Source organism: Carassius carassius, chromosome 7 (assembly GCF_963082965.1).
Source record: "Carassius carassius chromosome 7, fCarCar2.1, whole genome shotgun sequence".
In the NCBI taxonomy this organism is placed as follows: Eukaryota; Metazoa; Chordata; class Actinopteri; order Cypriniformes; family Cyprinidae; genus Carassius; species Carassius carassius.
Genome location: NC_081761.1, coordinates 32149949 through 32170973, shown reverse-complemented (window position 1 = coordinate 32170973; position 21025 = coordinate 32149949). Strand labels below are relative to the sequence as shown.

Here is a 21025-nt window from a genome sequence, read left to right as displayed (position 1 = left end):
ACACGATAAACCAGACAAAAATTAATTGCATGCGTTAACGCGTTAACGTTGACAGCACTAATATATATATATATATTATAGGGGCCGTGCAAGACTTAATTCATTCTGGCACTCTTACACGCTTACATTCTCCTTTCACATACATATATTCTTGCTTTCACACACTTACATTCTCCTTTCAGATACATATATTTTTTCTTTCACACACTTTCATTCTTCTTACACATGCATACATTTCTACTCTTACACACACTTACATTCTCCTTTCATATGCATATATTTTTGCTTACACGCACACATACATTCTCCTTACAAATACATATATTTTTGCTTTCAAACTCATACATTCTCCTTATACATATATTTCTACTCTCACACACATACATTCTCCTTTCACATATATATACACACATACATATATAGATGTATGTAAGAGAAGAATGTATGTATGTGCGAGAGAGAGTATAGTGGAAACGGAAGGCGTTTAGTTGAAACGGAAGGCAGGTTAGGCGCGATCAGGCTCACCGTGACAGGTCTTGATCAGCATGGCTGAGGTAGATGAGGAAGCCGCAGATGTATTTCAGCAAGCTATCTGGGTTTTAAAAAATAAATAAATATTATTATTGTGAAAAGGTTACATGGCCTCGTCCTTTGAGTGAGTTGTGATTGAGGACGCGAGCTCAGCCTTTAGTCGTGTTGCCAGATAGATGTATTATAAGCGTCCAAGGTTTTTTTTTTTTTTTTTCATTTAATTTAGGAAGTGAATAAAGTGGTAGGTTGCAAGTTAGGGACAGCGAAAATCTTTATATTATTTAAATAACTCAGGACTCATTGCGGTTTATTTATTTTTAGATTTTCATTTACTTATTTAATTATTTTTTTTCAATTGCAGCTCTGCGTGCAGCAATAACTCGATGATCTATAAGCGCCACTTGTTGTCAGAGATTGAATTAGCATTTTCATCAGAATCAGAAAGAGCTTTATTGCCAAGTGTTTACACACAGAAGAAATTTCGTCAGGAGCTTCCAGTACAGAAATTACAAACATAGTGCAGACACACATATAATTAAGGAAATAAAACTAATAATAATTAATAGTAATAATAAAATATTCATTAAGCCAATCTGATGTTTTTGTTTTGTGCACTTGCTTCATGTTGCATTTTTTTTTTTTTTTTTTTGTTTGCTCAAGGTTAGTATGGCCAGTAACAGAGCAAAATAAACATTTAATAAATGTAAAAAAAAAGAAAAAAAAAGAAGAAGAACTAAATAAATTGGCAACGAGAATGGGAATCGGCTCATTTGATTGTAAAATAAATAAAATCCTGATCAGTGCATCCTTAACTGGAATAGGCAGGCCTACCTGAAAGACCCGAAAAAGCATGGTTTATTTATTTGTGCAAAATGGTTATTATTTATTACAATACAATGTTTACAGTCAACAATGAAAACAATAAGTCTTATTGATTGATTGATTGATTGATTGATTGATTGTGGCAAGTCCTGTGAAAATTTTGCCAGGGCAAGTAAAAAATAAATAAACCACAGGCCGAACTGGACCAGTTGAAAATGTCTTTAGCGTTAAGCCCTGTTAATACGATCAAAATCAGTGTCTAAGTACTTGTACACAGATCTTTAGAACACGTTGGTTACATAATGATATGTTAAAAATAAAAACTTAAAATATGTACTTGAAAAGTAAACAGGATGACTTTGAATAGCATAACTGTAAAATTGTGAGGAAGAGCTAAGCAGGTCTTGCACATGTATTTCCTGCTCTGAGAGTGACGTCCTGCTTAAACAGGAAGTAATGGATACCAAAAAAGGTAGAAATATATATATATATATATATATATATATATATATATATATATATATATATATATATACAGTACAGACCAAAAGTTTGGACACACCTTCTCATTTAAAGAGTTTTCTTTATTTTCATGACTATAAAAATTGTAGATTCACACTGAAGGCATCAAAACTATGAATTAACACATGTGGAATTATATATGGAATTATATACATAACAAAAAAAGTGTGAAACAACTGAAAATATGTCATATTGTAGGTTCTTCAAAGTAGCCACCTTTTGCTTTGATTACTGCTTTGCACACTCTTGGCATTCTCTTGATGAGCTTCAAGAGGTAGTCACCTGAAATGGTCTTCCAACAGTCTTGAAGGAGTTCCCCAAAGATGCTTAGCACTTGTTGGCCCTTTTGCCTTCTGTCTGCGGTCCAGCTCACCCCTAAACCATCTCGATTGGGTTCAGATCCGGTGACTGTGGAGGCCAGGTCATCTGGCGCAGCACCCCATCACTCTCCTTCTTGGTCAAATAGCCCTTGATGCCTTCAGTGTGACTGTTTTGTCAGTGTGATATATATATATATATATATATATATATATATATATATATGTAAAAGGAGAATGCATGTGTGTGAAAGCAAAAAAAAATATGTATGTGTAAGGAGAATGTATGTGTGTATGTGTGTAAAGCAAGAATATATGTATGTGAAAGGAGAATGTAAGTGTGTGAGAGAAAGTAGAAATGTATGTATGTGAAAGGAGAATTTAAGTGTGTGAAAGCAAGAATATATGTATGTGTAAGGAGAGTGTATGTGTGTGAGAGTAGAAATGTATGTATGTGAAAGGGGAATGTATGTGTGTGAGAGTAGAAATGTATGTACGTGAATGGAGAATGTATGTGTGTGAGAGTGCCAGAATGAATTATGGCTTATATGGCCCCCCATATATATACACACACACCTACACAGTATCTAAAACTGAACTTTCTTGCAATGTCATTAGATTACTTTGCCTTGTCTAAATAAGATTTAGAAACGTTTGTGAACCCATGTTTAACAAGTCATTTTGTTTTTCAGTCTGCAATGTATAGCAAACCGGCAGGACTAAAGTGCTTGCTTTTTTTTGTCGTTGTGCTTTACATTAAAGCACTGAACTGAAAGGGCCTTGGGTATGTTGTAAATTGATTAGATAAAAGAGCTAAATGACTGTTTTTGCTCTGTTTACGATGCTGAGAACCTTAATTTCATCTCAGTGGACCTTCCAGGGTCTAGAAAATGACATATATTTAGTTAATAACCAACAAATGCTACATATAGCACCAGAGCAACAAATCTGTATCCTCTGAAATGGCTGTGTTTGTTTGTGTAGATGTCAGGGAAGTGTCTGTTGTTCCCCTAACAGTCAACAGAGGGCATCCTCTCTGGAATTCCCTGTTTATCCGAAAGCTTGTTACCATAGTAACCACACACCTGTGTTGCATGTAGAGCTCATTAGTTAACCGTTAAATGCTCCCTTTGTTTCAGAGGTCATTTGTGAAGTCTTATTTGTAGGATTAATGCGATCCTTACCAGCTGTCTTTGTGTATTCTGTTTAATGCTCCTGTTATTGAACATTGTTGTGTTGACCTAGTCTGTCTCTTGGATTTTATTTTATTTTATTTTTTTTTTTTTGCACAGATAGTGGCTTATTGATATTCTGACAAATAATAATAATAATAAAGTCGAAGAAAAAAAAGAAGCCAGTGTTACTTTTGGCTTGTATTTTTTATTTGGAACTGATATTGTATCATGGAGAAACTGCTGGGTTTCTAGAATACAGAACTCAGGATGTTGAATGTTGAAAATGAAAAGTCAGTTAGCAAAGTCTCATTAACATTTAAAATGACAGATTCCTGAGATAAAACTCTCTGTGTCTTTCCTCAGCTTTGACTGATGGTCTCTTTTCTTTAACTTCCGCCATACTGTAAGTTTAATTAAAAGCTGACATTTTGTGTGAATACCGATGAGCATGAGGATGATGGGCTGGCAGGGTGTCTACTTACAGAAATTGCTTTTTAACTAAATCTAAATATTTGCTGATGTGAAAAAGTATTAAATTCTATATCAACAAGATTTGATAAGATATGAGTTAATGAAAGCTCATTACATAAAATGAAATGATAGATCCTAATTGCTTTATGTGGATAAAAAAAAGGTTGAAACTGAATAAAACTGTGAATCAGATGTATTAAATTATTTAAATAAAGTGCTATAGAATTTTTTATGCAAAATAAAAGTACAGCTAATAATGAATTTCATAATACATTTATTTATTATTTTTTTCCATCTAACAGAGTCTCATGGCAGTTCATAATAATAAGAATAATTAATATTATTAATATATATATAGTTTTTTTTTTTTTTGTGAATTGGTGGCTAAATATGTATTTGTACGATCTCATTTGTATTGTATGTCCAATCGAATTATATTCCAGTGATGGTAATGGGAAAGGGTGGACCTTCATTTTCTGAAAATCATAGGTTTTCATACAATTCATATTGAGATCACAAGTCAACAGTTATTTCTATCCTAAAAGAGAACATTTCCAAAAATGTCCTAGTGTCCAAGAGTCTGAAATGTAACATATGGCACATTATTGACAATTTAGCATAAAATGCATACAATAGAACCAAAGATTATCAAATGTTTGTAGATTAAGATTAATGCAGATGTTTAATAATATGCTTTAAATTGCATGCTTATCACTCCTTAGCAATTCAGAATTCATGTTGTTGTTGTTGTTGTTTTAGAATGAGATTGTACTAAACTAGGCAACAACAACAACAAAAAGTTTTAAACATACACTAGTCAATTCAGTGTAACACAGATTAAATTGGTAAAAATCATTAAAAATAAATTAACTTAATTTAAATTCAGTCACATTTAATTTTTTACCAAACTTCTTATTAAAACACATTATAGTGTGATTAATTAAAATACACTTTAATAGATTGTTGTAATGCATTTTAAATATGCTAAATCGCAACTTCATTATTAGAAAAAAAAGTATTTACAAATATATTTAACTGTAACTTTAACTGACATTAAGAGAAGTACACTTACATTGAGAAGTACACTTTTTTGTATTTCAAAGATAGAATTATGAATGTGCAATTATGTGGGTAAAAAAAAAATACAAATTGCATTTAATATAGATTTATTAAAATATAATACATTTGAAATCAATCACAAATTATGTGCATTTAGGTTTTCCAAAACATTAAATACACAGTGTATTTTGCATAATAAATACACTTTATAAAGGTACGCTAAGTGCAGTTTTCCTTTCTTATGTAAGCACCACCTCGTAAAACAGCTATGATCCTGAGATCAGGTTGATTCATCCATCTCTTTTTTTAAAGCAATGTACAGGGTCATGGCCGCTGCATAACTAGAAAAAAAATTGTTGCAACCTTTCTTAAACCTGTAATTACCTTCCTTAAATCAAATTAGACACTTAAGAAGTGTTTCGCTGCCATGAATAAGCTACAGTTCCATATTTTAATTCTGAGGCTTTAATTACAACAGCGGATTCCCCAGGTTCTCATCAAAGCCTCTGATTACATTTCAGGTCAACAGATTACGGAACCACTTACGAGAAACTCAATGAAAAGGTGGGAGTAAAGACCATCCTCAGCTATCTGTACGTCAGCCCCAACAACAAGCGCAAGGTAAGATTTATGGCATCCGTTTCTACCTTCTGCTACAGCTATGCATTGTTAGTCTTCATGATGTCTCTTTTACGAAAGTGTCAAAACATTTTTCAAGGTGATTATGCTTATGTGTGTGCGGACCTTGAACCCCTCGATCATTTATGACCGCTGGCCGCCTTGGAAGGATTTCTCGGGTCTTCTTCTTGGCTCAGTGTACTGTTGGCTAATTTATCCTCTGGTAGTATTTACTAACCTCTCCCGCTTTTTATGAGATCAATGCATTTTAAAGATACACTGACTACACCACGTAGTTTTCACTTGGAGATATAGTAGCATTCAAAGCAAAACGCATTCGTATCATTAATATTGATAAGGCTGTATTTTTTTCAGTTTTTATTTTGAGGGCTAATGAATTATGAACAGGATGAAAAGAGATTCATAAATTGCTAGTGTTTTAATCAAAGGCATGACAAGAAGGCTTGTAGCCTATTTATGGCTTGAGGCTTGGGAGTTTGATTTGACAGTGTATAAGCTATCTTTCTCTTTCCTCCTTTTTAAACCTCTTTTCTTTCCCTTTAATCTTTTCTTTATCAAGAGAACTTGTTTACTACTTAATTGTGGCTATTAGTCAATTAATTATGTCTAGTAACGAAGATGGAACACGCCTCCAGTAGTTAACATTAAGATGTGCTAAGCTACATGCTAGTCATTCATTTCTGTAAAGCTGAAGTGTGTGAATTTTATGGAAACTTGAGTATTTATAATTGCATCTGGTCATATACTTTGTAATTTAATCAGTAAATGGAAAGTGCATGTCTAGTATATCAAACAGCTTAAACTGTATTCATTTCTAAGGTTTATTTATTTATTTATTTTTTCAGTTTTCCCTTGTTTTATATGAACATATTTTAAAATTGTCTGATGTTTTCATGGTTTTCCATTTTCACGAAAAGAACAATTAATTTAAATTTGAAACTCATTAAATAGACAGCATTTAGCCAGTTTGCTATAGTAAAGAAGATTTAAAATGCAGAGCAGAATATCTCAGCAGGGTTTTAATTAAATTTAATTTAATTTAATTTAATTTAATTTAATTTAATTTAATTTAATTTAATTTAATTTAATTTAATTTAATTTAATTTAATTTAATTTAATTTAATTTAATTTAATTTAATTTAATTCATTTGCTATAAAATTCAATTAAATTTTTCACTGTTCACGTTGTTTAGGAATAAAATGCAATATAAATCATGCCAATTATAAACCATTATGTAAAATTCTTCAGAATAAAAGTTTAAAGTTCGGTGTGTGTCGAAAAAATAAAAAAACTTTGGGTAAATCTATATATTGCAATTGAAATTTACAGATGCAAATAGATAAAATGCATGTGTATTTTCGGTCTACAGAGACGAAAAGCCCAAAATCGTAAAACTGATCATTCCTGAAAAAGTTTTTTTTTATTTTTGTTTGGCTTTAAAACATGCCTACTGGAATGTACTGAAGTCAAGTTAGTTATGTCGCTACTTTTGCTTAATTACTCCCCAGCACTGCTGCTCAGTCTTGTTTCCTCCACTGTTCAGTTAAGATGCAGGAACTGTGGCAATCGTGGCACTCAATCATAATGTAATAATCTGGGATGTTCTTTTTCTATCAGATCAATTTTGTTTTGCCTACAGTTGTGGGTGCTTATTTAGGGATTCATATTTCCCAGCAGTTCTGAAGCGGCAGATTTAATTACGTTGTGTCTAGACGGCATCTCTACCACCAACACACGCACAAATGTCATCAACATCTGCTCAACGCTACACTGTATTGTTCATGCTCTCTGAATGCCAAAGGACAATCGTTTTCTTCAGCAAAGTAGCAAACTTGTACATCAGAGGGGGAGAGAGAAACCCACAGGAGATGTCCCTTCTTCTTGTTGCATCTAAATGCTTCATTTTCCAGCCAGTAATGAAGACGAAATGCAGGTTCACATAAATAGCTCCTCTCACTTCCACTGACATTATAAAACCAGGTCTGGGTCATAATTAAGGGCTCTACTGTAAACATAACAGCTTTGGGTCTAATAAAATAGTAAACATCCATTTTTCTGCTTTTATGTTAACATGTAATAAGGGGCGGCTATTTATATAAAACAAGCAGTGATTGTGTTTGAATGTGAATGGTGAATTGAAGCAGGGCTGGTCAATGCAGCATATCACAAAGAGCCTTAATGAGTATAGTGTGGAGTGGAGAGTAGAGCTTTATTAACCCATTAATGCTAGTTGATAGTGTTCTCAATGACACACTGGAACATATTCAACATATTCAACACAGCAGCGAGTGATTACTCACTTAGATTTAGTGTGTATACAGTAGTAAATATAGCATTTGTATAGTTTATATGCATGTTTTTTGGTCACTTTTTGTTGAGAGAACAGCATAAAGTTTTGCTTAATGGGAGCAGGTGAATAATAGAACATTACAACATGTTTTTCTAATACGTGTAACAAGACGTATTTGTAAAAAATTTGTAAAATTTTAAAATTTGTAAAAAATAAAACAATTATTTAGACAAAATATTTTAGTTTTAAACTATTTTAGTCATAAGTCTAATTAAAGTATAATTAAAAATAAATGAATCAATCTAATCTAAATTTAATCAACATTATAATGTATATTATAAAATGTATAATGTAGGGCTAATTTACTAAAATTGTATGTGGAATTGTAAAAAGATTAAATTATAACTACACTACCATTCAAAAGTTAGGGGTCTATATTTTATTCAACAAGAATGCAGGAAATGAATAAAAAATGGCAGTAAAAATCATTCGAAATGTTACAAAAGATATTGAAATATTGATTTAATAAAAACTGTATCACTATTTCCACAAAAATATTAAGCAACACAACAGTTTTCTACACTGATAATAATAGGAAATGCTTCTTCATCGCAACATTGGCATATCAGATTGATTTCTGAAGAGTAATTCAGCTTTAACATCACATAATAGATTACATTTTAAATGTATAGAATATTTAATAATATGCAGAAAACAGTTATTTAAAATTGTAATAAAATGTCATAAATTTTGCTTTTTTCACTATATTTTTTATCAAGTTAATGCAGCCTTGGTGAGCAAACGAGACGTCTTTCAGGAGCATAAAAAAATATTGCCGACCCCAAATTTTTGAAGAATAGTGTATGTATAATTACTTTTGTCTTAATTGTCTGCTGGTCAGGATATTATAAACCCATCATCAAATGCTGCATAAGCATATTTTAGCAAAAATGCAAAAGAAATATGTTCTGGCTTGGTAAAAAATATCAAATGGATGTGATCCAATTATTTTAAATCTTCACTCTGCAAACCGCAAAGCATGATACATTATCCTATATACAGAAATGACCACTTTAATTCATTCAGTTTTGGTTTTTGTGTTCTCTCTCACAGACAGTCTCCCACCCGTAGCTGACCGCTTTTCTTGCAGGGTTTTGGCAATGCCGCCATTTAATTTTCCTCTCTACAATCTGCTGTGCTTGCACTTTCTGCTGCGCGCATTTACCTCTCCCCGTGGCGTTCACTGTTCAAAACTACCGCATGGTGGTTTGGCTCATACCTCACTAATTATCTACCATCCTTTAATGATTGTAGAGAAATATTTAATCCCAATATGACAGTCAGTTTTACAGGGAGATTTCATTTTCTCCATCTCATTACACTGTGACTTCATATAATCTTTGCTATAGGACTGTATAGGACTTGCAAACCATACATTTGCAGGAACACTCCCCCCAAGGAACAGATTTAGGCATATTTCTGTATTTGGTGATGCCTCAAATTCAATTTGTCACACCCTGTAATGCACTCCTTAAAGCCACTAAAATTTTCCACACTGAGAAATTTCTTTGTGAAATGTATAATAAAACAAAATCATTCTCCCGTAGAGCACTGGCTTTTTCAGGACAGAATATAATAGAAATTTCATCTTGAGTAAATTTCATATTCACTACAAAGCGTTTCTGGCTTTGCTCATTTTTCTCATTTACTTATTTATTTATTTATTTATTTTTCATCCCACTGCCTTGAACAAATTAACCCACCTGACATTTTGCCACCAAAACCACAAGCTCCACATCTGATTATTTATCCTCCAAAAACATTCAGCCCCTTTTTGTTATACAGTACTATATTTACACCAGATTTAGACCATGGCTCGTCACTTGGATGCGAGTTAGACTCAAATCACTTATGGCTTAGAAAAGCATTATTCTTCATTAGTGTGTCTGTATTTTAAGATGATAACTCAAGACCAGTCATTTCTTTACAGGCCAAAATCCACTGGATTAAATGTGTGTGAAAAAGCAATCCTATTAATCCTATAAATCAATACTGAAGACCACTTCGATCCATCCAACTGTTTACTTACAGTAAGTTTGAGATTATAAAATGATTACATCAGTGTCAAAACAGGAGAAAGTAAAAACAAAAGTCAAAAAAAGGAGAAAGTTTGGCCCCATTGTATAACAGGAGGCCTTAAAGGGTTAGTTCACCCAATAATCAAAATTATGTGATTAATAACTCACACTCATGTTGTTCCAAACCCGCAAGACCGCCGTTTATCTTTGGAACACAGTTTAAGATATTTTAGATTTAGTCCGAGAGCTCTCAGTCCCTCCATTGAAGCTGTGTGAACGGTGTACTGTCCATTTCCAGAAAGGTAAGAAAAACATCATCAAAGTAGTCCATGTGACATCAGAGGGTCAGTTCGAATTTTTTTGAAGCATCGAAAATACATTTTGGTACAAAAATAGCACAAACTACGACTTTATTCAGCATTGTCTTCTCTTCCGTGTCTGTTGTGAGAGAGTTCAAAACAGCAGTTTGTGATATTTGGTTCGCGAACGAATCACTCGATGTAACCGGGTCTTCTTGAACCAGTTCACCAAATCGAACTGAATAGTTTTAAATGGTTCGCGTCTCCAATACGCATAAATCCACAAATGACTTAAGCTGTTAACTTTTTTAATGTGGCTGACACTCCTTCTGAGTTCAAACAAACCAATATCCCGGAGTAATTCATTTGCTCAAACCGAGCCGAGTCAAGAAACGTTTCTGTCAGACGCGTCCGATTCGAGAACTGAGGAGCTGATGATACTGCGCATGTGTGATTCAGTGTGAAGCAGACCAACACACAGAGTCTGAACTGAACTGATTCTTTTGGTGATTGATTCTGAACTAATGTTATGAGCGTGGGTAAACCGAAGGCAATCATCACAAATGGAGTCATTAGGTCGAGCGCAAAAGAACTGGTGAACCGTTTTCTTCAACCGGTTTATTGAATCGAACTGTCCGAAAGAACTACTGGTGATCCGAAAACCATGCATCCGATGCAACTGGTTCTTGACTCGTGAACGAGTCATTCTATTGTTCATTATCTGGCTCGGCTCGGTGTTCATCTTCAGTTCTCTCTTCACAGCAGTTCAGTCAGTGTACTGTTTGAGTAAATGAATTACTCCGGGATATTGGTTTGTTTTAACTCAGAGGGAGTGTCAGCCACATTAAAAAAGTTAATGGAGACGCGAACCGTTTTAAACGATTCAGTTCAATTTGGTGAACTGGTTCAAGAAGATCCGGTTACATCGAATGATTTGTTTGCGAACCGGATATCACAAACTGCTTTGTTTTGAACTCTTTCACAACAGACACGAAAGAGAAGACAATGATGAATAAAGTCGTGGTTTTTGCTATTTTTGGACCAAAATGTGTTTTCGATGCTTCAAAAAATTCTAACTGACCCTCTGATGTCACATGGACTACTTTGATAATGTTTTTTCTTACCTTTCTGGACATGGACAGTATACCGTTCACACAGCTTCAATGGAGGGACTGAGAGCTCTCGGACTAAATCTAAAATATCTTAAACTGTATTCCAAAGATAAAAGGAGGTCTCACGGGTTTGGAACGACAAGAGGGTAAGTTATTAATCACATAATTTCGATTATTGGGTGAACTAACCCTTTAACTACTATGTACTTACATAAATAACAATAATAAGTATAATTGTGTTCATATTGTATTGCAGAACACTTGTGCTGTTATTAGGGTGGGATACAGGTAAGGTTAGAGTAAGATTTGCTGGTATGGGTAGGTTTAAAGATGGGTAAAGGTGTAAGGGATGGGTCAATAGTGTAATTAGAGCCCGAGCACTGCAGTGCTGGGACCCTATTGGAATTGCTCCGTTTCTTCTTCTTCTTCTTCTTCTTCTTCTTCTTCTTCTTCTTCTTCTTCTTCTTCTTCTTCTTCTTCTCCAAAATGAATCGCATTTTTGAGGGCCTAAACATGCTCCAAAACTCACAAAACTTTGCACATGCATCATTTACATCTGATATAGGTTTCAGAAGTGGGTGTGGCAAAATGGCTTGATAGCGCCACCTGTTAAATTTCAACAGAGTGCGCCTCGAGCTGTGTTTCACATACATTCATGAAAATTGGTACACACATGTAACACTCCATTACCTACAAAAAAGTCTCGTGGTACAAAATCCAAAACCCAACAGAAAGTAAGTTATTTTGAATTTCCTGTATGATTTTTGTGCAGTTTTTGCCATTTCCATGCCTCGTACTTTGACGAACTCCTCCTACAGTTTTAATCGGATTATCTTAAAATTTGGTGAGGGTCATCATAAGACCTTTCTGATGTTAAATTGCGAAGGTTTTGAATTTTCGTCAAGGGGTGTGTCCCTGGCGGACTGACAAAATTTGATGTTTCGCCGTTTAACAGGAAGTTGCTGTAATTCAGGCAAGCAATGTCTGATCTTCCCCAAACTTCACACGTGTGATAGGTGTTCTGTCCTGAACAAACACCCATGACCAAATTCAGTTATAGTCATAGCGCCACCTACTGGTAACAGGAAGTGACAAGGTTAACACTGTTATGGACTCCTATGAACATATTAAAAAGCATCAACAAGTGTTAAATAGGCTGGCAACATACTAGATACATACTAATACATGCTAGCAACACTTAGCTAAGTGCTAAAGCATGCTACTAATGTAGTGAAAAAGGAAGTTGCTGTAACTCAGGCAAGCAATGTCCGAACTTCCCCAAACCCATGACCAAATTCAGTTATAGTCATAGCGCCACCTGCTGGTAACAGGAAGTGACAAGGTTAACACTGTTATGGACTCCTATGAACAAATTAAAAAGTGTCAAAAAGTGATAAATAGGCTGGCAAAATACTAGAAGCATAATAAAACATGCTAGCAACACTTAGCTAAATGCTAAATCATCATATTACTGCAGTGAATCAGGAAGTTACTGTAATTCAGGCATACAGTGTCCAATCTTCCCCAAATTGAACAAGTTTGATAAGAGTCCTGTCCTGAAACATAAACATGCCCGTATTCTATTTTAGTCATAGCGCCACCTAATGGCAACAGGAAGTGTCATCTCTAACACGGTTATGGACTCCTTGCAAAATACTAAAAAGCAACAAGTGTTTAATAGACTGGCAACATTCTAGAAGCATACTAAAACATGCTAGCATCACTTAGCTAAGGGCTAAAGCATGCTACTAGTGCAGTGAAAAAGGAAGCTGCTGTAACTCAGGCAAGCAATGTCCGATCTTCCCCAAACTTCACACGTGTGATAGTTGTTTTCTTCTGAACAAACACCCATGACCAAATTCAGTTATAGTCATAGCGCCACCTGCTGGTAAAAGGACGTGACAAGGTTAACACTGTTATGGACTCCTGGGAACAAATTAAAAAGTGTCAAAAAGGCTGGCAAAATTATAGAAGCATAATAAAACATGCTAGCACTTAGCTAAGTGCTAAAGCATGCTACTAATGCAGTGAAAAGGGAAGTTGCAGTAACTCAGGCAAGCAATGTCCGATCTGCCCCAAACTTCACACGTTTGACAAGGGTCCTGTCCTAAATACATCAACATGTCTGTATTTGTTTATAGTCATAGCGCCACCTGCTGGCAACAGGAAGTGTCATGTTTAACACTTTTATGCACTATTTGCAACACATTAAAATATGCCATTGTGTGCTAATCATGCTAGAAATATTCTCAAACATGCTAGTAACACTTACTATGTGCTAAAGGATGCTATTAATACTATGAAACAGGAAGTTATTGTTACTCATGCATACCCAGCATTCCCAGTCTGACCCAAACTTCACATGTTTTATAAGAGTCCTGGCCTGAACACAACTAAAGGCCAATATTCAACTAAAAGTATAGCGCCACCTGCTGGCAACAGGAAATGACTTATTTTATACTAACTTAAACATGAGATGTCTGATCTGCCCGAAACTTTACATGTTTGGTAAGAGTCCTGGCCTGAAGACATTTACATGCCGATATTCAGTTGTAATCATAGCGCCACCTGTTGGCAGCAGGAAATGTGGCACAAATATTTTCTATTTTATGAGCATATGGTCCAACGTTCACTGTTCCTCCTATGGGCACCGGGAGGTGGTGAGCCCGAGTGCGAGGGCCCTTTCATCGCTGCTTGCAGCTTTAATTATACATGTAATAACATAAATCAATTACAGGTGTAATTACATGCAGGTATTTTTAAATACATAAGTACAATTTAAAAACAATACTTATTACATTTTAACTTGTAATCTGTAACCTTCCCAACACTGTACATGACTCATGCAATATATTAAAAGCTTTCCCTGAGAGAGAGAGACATATATATATTATATATATATATATATATATATATATATATATATATATATATATATATATATATATATATATATATATATATATATATTTTTTTTTTTTTTTTTTAGTTGGTTGCTGCCTGCTGTGAATGGACTATTGAGTCATTTGAATCAGTTGATCTAATTCATTCAATGTAGTTTGAATGGTTCAGACTGTGAATGAATTAGATCAACTGATTCACTGAAAATATCTTGTGGGCATTGCTTATTCTCTCATTAATGATTCAAGGACAGCCTGAAAGATTTGAAGCAAAAAACAACTTTGACTTCAGTCTCTTCAAAGCCGTTGTATAATAGCATACTTTTTAGATCCTGTATGATGCTTTTGTATCCTTTTTGAAACTCACAAACTCCAGTCACCATTGATCATGCAGTATATTGTTAACAAACAATATCTTTTATGCTCTACAGAAGAAAAAGACCTAGAGGTTTAAGTATGATCGACATGGCATGGGTAAATTATGACAGAATTAGCATTTTACATGCTACATGCAGAATGAGTGATTAAATGCACATCTTAATGAATCTTGTCCTCGTGGAAATGCCCTTTCAATGTTATTTAATTAGGTTTAGCTTTCCTTCTGCAAATATAAAAATTACGATCTCACGTGGATAGGAAAACTTACCTACACAAAGTCATACACATACAGAGATGAAAACCTACTATTAAATAATGAAAGGTAAAATGTTTTGATAGTCTGTTCTCCTCTTGTGCCTCAGCCTGTAATTGTTATCACAAGGGACCTTTCATTCAGATAAAGGCGAGTGAACTGTCTTTTTACAAAGCAAATTTTAAACTTTTTTTTTCATTTAATGGCTCTCTGTTGGCCTGCAAAAAGGTTATATGAACCCCATTTGAAGTTTACCAGCACTGTGTACAACTGTGTTTCTGTGTGTATTTGTGAGCAAATGTGTATGTTTAACACTATCCGTGCTTTATGAGAATGAAATTACAGTAACTAGCAGGTAAACAGAATTTGCACTCCATACCTGAGGACATCTTGTGCACTTTCATGTTCAAGGACCCGTTTTCATCATTTCTACCTCTCACAAAAAGGCACATTTTTTAAAAATTAAATCATCCACATTAACCACCCACTTGTCAGGAGTACACCACACACACGGCCGGCTAGGAATGAATGGCTGATAGTGACCTCATGATAAACGGTGATAGCTGATGACTAAGGCAGTTAAAGTCACTAAATCAAGGTTGAGATTCAGATCATTTGTGTAGGATTTTGTCTAAGCTTTTGACATTTGCTGTTCACCCCAAAGGGGTGAAATGAGTGTAATTATACAGTACACTCTTAAAAGTAATGCATCCACGGTTCCATGTAGAACATCCATGGAATCTTGCCATTAAATGAAAGGTTCTTTAGATTATTAGGATGTGTTCTTTACAGTTTAGGAAGAAACCAAAATTATGCTTCTATGGCATTTCTTAGATGGCATTAATTAATGATGACATTGTTATATGGCATTATCATCCATGGTTCCATGTAGAACATCCATGGAATCTTTCCATTCCAAGAAAGGTTTTTTAGAATATTAATGATCATTCTATGGCATTGCTTTGAAAACCTCCTTTTGGAGGTTTTTATAAGAAAGACTGTCTCTTAGCATTGCAACTCAACTTTAGCATCAGAAATTGGGTAAATACTGCAAAGGCTTGAAGAAACTAGCAGCCATTGTGAAACGAGACACATACGGTGACTCTAAAATTCAGATCTATCTTTTATTCATGATTCACTTTGTGAGAACAGAAGCTGTAGCAGTTTTGTGTGCCAATAAAGAGAAAATGCAAGAATCTAGTCTTAATGGATGAGATTTTCAGTCTTTTTCTGAGGTGGTGAGGGCAGTCCTTATGGAAAGAGCTCTGCAGGGGAAACATTCACTGATGGGGCGGAAGCAAACGGCCTAGCTGAGAAAGAAATAAAGATGAACATCTGTTAGCCCTCAGGCATAATTTCAAAATGCCTGGAATGAGTAGAGAAAACAGAGAGGTGATTAAAACAGAGAAAGAGAGAGTAACCATACTCTTGCATAAAAAAGATAAAACGATCAACTTTGGGAAAAGGTTTCCTTTATTGAAGAATTCATTCATTATTTCTTGCATTAATGAGGATAAATGAGCAAAAAATTCTTAGGACAGCTTCATTTCATCATAATTCAAACTATTATTCGTCACATTGTCCCACACAGTGGTGGTAATGTAATGTTTTGATTAATGATCTCATGTGTTTGCAGTTTGTCATTGTCTGCTTATATTTTTGGTCATACAAATATAATAAAAAAAAATAATAAATATTATATTATATTATATTATATTATATTATATTATATTATATTATATTATATTATATTATATTATATTATATTATATTATATTGAATCAATGTGTATTGGTATTAGAATAAGAATAAGGGGAAAAAATGTATTGCATGTCAGGAAATTTTGACAAACATAATATATTTAATTTAGAATAATTCAATTTCAAATAATATATTTCTATTTTATAAATATATTAATTATGCATGTAATTAAATAAATATTGTAATATTATATATGAGCATTTTGAACAGCAAGTACATAACCAAACATATTAGTGGCACACACACATATACACATATATACACACATATATACATATATTACAGTATATTATACATTTGCTTAGGTAATATGTCTGGTGTCCTCTTCTTTCTTTATTTTGTATTTATTATATATATATATATATATATATATATATATATATATATATATATATATATATATATATATATATATATATATATATATATATATAATTATTATTATTATTATTATTTTGGGCGAAACAATAGAAGTCTGGAACTATTCTTTTTAATCATGCTAAAATGTAATTGTTTTGTCTACATGTCTTTAAATTGCTTTAACATGTTCAGCTTATCCACAGAAAATCTAATTATTATGAATGGCCACTCAGCACCATGTTTTCAGCCCAAATGTGTTCAACCACCCCCCTCTCTTCTGCATTCCCTTCCCCGTGCCTCTAATCGTGGCATGTTAGCTCACCTCTTCAGCAGACTCTCAATCACATGTGAGACCTTTGCTCGGTTTGCTCAGGCCCGTGTCTGACATTTCTCAGTCTCATATGAAGACTTCACATTTTCCCTGGTTGGTGGAAGTCACTGCCTCGCTGACCTTTCTCTTCCCAAAGCTTTAATTAGGCTCTGCTGTCCTGAGCAGATCCCTGGTTCACCCACCGTTTGGCTTTACCCCCCTCGCCCCGTCGACAAGCTCGTACACTCATGCATGTGTCTTTGAAAAGATAATGCCCCGATAACAGGGGTTAATCTTTTTGGGGAAAGATTTGTACTCACGTTTTCATGTAGAGGGAGAGAATGAAAGAATGTGTGCATACAAAGAGAATAAGAGATGAAAAATTTGAAAGTTATTCAACATTATAGACAAATATCTTGTCACTGAGCTAAAGGATACTAATATGAAAGATGAATGCTGTCTTTCTGCCTTGACATTTGTTTCTTCATTCTGAAAGGAGGGTAATTTCCATTATGCAATATATCTTATTGTTATTTGATAATTTACAGTTTTGATCTACACTCTTAAAAAGCTGGTTTGTCAGATTTCATGGGTGTTAATGATTCTTCATGGAACCATCTATGCCAATAAAGAGTTTTGGTTGCACTTTATTTTACAGTACGTGTACTTACATGTACTTATAGTGTACTTACAGTGTATTTATGTAAGTTCTGGTAAAACAAGGTAACTATATGGGGTAGGGTTAGGTTTAGGGGAGCCTGTCCTCCAACAAAAAATGACCACATAGGTCGTTTGTGCAAGCATTTATTACGACATGCGTCTGTCGTCTGTCGTCATGAAATGACGTATAACGTCATTACCAATCAAAACGCACATTTATTTAAATGCAATGCGTGGGCTTTTTACACCGATCTCACAGTATTTCCTACATATTTTACTAGGTGGCTTATTCGTTCGAATGACCACACCCCTAAACCTAACCCTCACAGAAATCATGCTAAATTATGATTTATTGAGCATATACATTTTTGTCCACGTCCATTCCCTGGGATCGAACCCATGATAGCTTGATTACATATCAAGGTATAACGCAATAATCTACCAACTGAGCTACACGAAACACAAATCAGAGTGCAATTAAAAGAGTACAAAATATTAATATGAAAACGACCCTTTGCCAATAGGGGCGCAATTGTAGTATATGATCTGATGGGTCGTATTTCAGGGATTTGGACAAAGGACCGGACCCACTTTATATTAAGTGGCCTTAACTACTATGTACTTACATTTTAATTAATAATTTAGTACAATGTACTTATTGTGTACATACATGATTTTTACATTGTACTTATATTTTTTTTAAAAACTACATGTAATTACATCTGTATTTAATTTCTGTAATTACATTTATAATTACACTGTTGACCCATACCTTACACCTTAACCCACCCTTAAACTTACCCATACCTCCAGCCCTCTCCCTAAGCTTACCCGTATCCCACCTCAATAGCAACAAAAGTGTTTTACAATACAATATGAACACAATAAGTACATTGTACTTATTTTTTTATGTAAGTACATAGTAGTTAAGGCCACCTAATATAAAGTGGGACCAAACGACCTATACGAGCGTATTGGTTGGAGGACAGGTTGGTTTAGGGGTAGGTTCAGGATTAGTATCTAGTTATTACATAGTTATTGTAATTACTATAATAAGTACATAGTATGTACATAATGAACAGGACTGTAAATAAAGTGCTACCAGAGTTTTTAAGAGTGTAGTATGTAGTACTGTAAGTTTAAAGCCAGAGTTTTTTTGATAGTTTTCAAGGTATTCAATGCAAGTGCTGAAATTCTTTAGCTATAATCAGTTTCTCCTGTCGCCTGGCAACCCCAAGAGTGCCATGCTCTCCCTCAGAGATGAGCCGTAAAACTGAGCCATCAGCACAATCTTTCAGTCAGAGCACGAGACTGTTTCTCCTGAGAAAAGATTGTGAACATTTAGCTGATTTTCTTTGTGTTTTTAATCGTCCTGACCTTCAGTAACAGCAGAAACTGTGTATACATTGTCTCAGCCCCTAGATGGAGGTTATTCTTCAGTGTTGTGAGCTGAGGTTTATGTGGCAAGTGTATTTCATTTACATTTAAATGGAATGTGTTTTCTTGTAAAGAGCAGTCAGTAGTTTTACATTTACATTTTCCATGTCTGGATTTTCAAATTCTGCATGTTATTGATCTTATTGTTAACTATTCATCCATGCATGTTTCATTAATTTACCGTTTTTATCAAAATATCATAACTGTGTCTTTATATAAAAAAGCTTTGATGTATGCAGGTTGTATGCAGGTTGACTCCAATCATTTAGTCTGCTAGAACCTATCACAGCAAGCTGACGTTCATCTTCTTTCATTTTTGTGTACAATAGATAAAACATAAATAAATAAATATATAAATAGGCTATATATATTCATACACTGATTAATTTTAGAAAACTTTCTGTAGGTCACATCCAGTGTTGGTGAAAGTTACTTTTAAAAGTAATGCATTACAATATTATTTCATAAAAAATTTACCGATTTAGTTTTATAATATATATATATATATATATATATATATATATATATATATATATATATATATATATGGTTAATTTAAAAGTAATGACTAACTATATATTTATATATATATTTCATTAGAATATACTGTGTTTGTTTATATGTGTATAGTAAATTCTGCTTATTTAAAAAAAATGTAAAAATATTATTTATTTAACAGTGTGTTTGTGTGTGTGTGTGTGTGTGTGTGTGATGTATTCATTTATTTATTTTTAATACACTAGTGTACACTAAATAACCGACCTGAGTTATCCCAGCACCTGTCTCCCAAGGCAACCTTAAATAACAGCATCTTGGATGTTTTGTGAACACTTTGAGCACTCACCTGGGACCCGACACAGCATTTCACCCTAATTGGCCAGTTCTCCTGTGAACAAACAATAGCCTTTGTTAATAAGGCAATATGGACGGGTTCACCACCTGCATCTCTAATAAGTGTGGAAAAACCCAACAACACAGCTCTGAGTTCAGGGAGCAGATTCATTCCTCAGATCTGTGGCATCAGCAAGGGAGAAAAAGCAACTTAGCGCTCAGTCATTCCTGTGCTGGATCCGGGGGGAAATGCGGCCCACCTGTACACACCTACAAAGACTGTTGCAGAGATTTGTGTGCACTGAAAACATAAACGTAAGCACTGTAAGGCAAAACAGCACGGTTTACAGTTTTTTAATGATGTTTAGCCATCAGAGGCTGAAAGAGTGTGTGTGCTTAAATAAGGACTGCATATGCGACTGTGCAAGCTTATGTACACATTTTTTTTAACAAGACTTTTTAATCTGATCACAAATTCAATAAGCATAGATTAACTGTCCTCTACTGGTCAATAAGATTATAATAGCATTAACCTTCTCTGGTACTGTGCTTTCTTATGGCACCCTGCTTATCATTTGTTTTTAATAAGACTTTAGAATAAAAAAAAATGTAATTTTTTAAGAAATGTTATCACCACACACCATTCACTTTACCCCATCCCATTAACTTTTTTCCTTTTAAATATATTTCACTTTTTTTTTTTCTTTTTTTTTTTTAGAAAATGAGTTTTCTAAATGTTTTTGTCACTTTTAAATTGGGTAAACTGTTTGTTGTTTAGTTTCTTTTTTTATATAATATATACTTTTATAATGCTGATGC

At 34.0% G+C, this 21025-nt stretch overlaps 1 protein-coding gene across 3 annotated transcripts in view; it reads left to right on the top strand.

Annotated features, from left to right (window-relative positions):
- LOC132143944 (VPS10 domain-containing receptor SorCS1) overlaps positions 1–21025 on the top strand; it is a 169476-nt gene that overhangs the window by 89056 nt on the left and 59395 nt on the right. For all 3 annotated transcript variants that reach the window (XR_009434300.1, XM_059554604.1, XM_059554603.1), the window contains exon 3: positions 5419–5518. Coding sequence is in view for 2 of the 3 variants with exons in the window: in XM_059554604.1 (XP_059410587.1) it covers positions 5419–5518 (100 nt within the window). In the remaining variant the exon portion in view is untranslated. The remainder of the gene's footprint in view (positions 1–5418; positions 5519–21025) is intronic.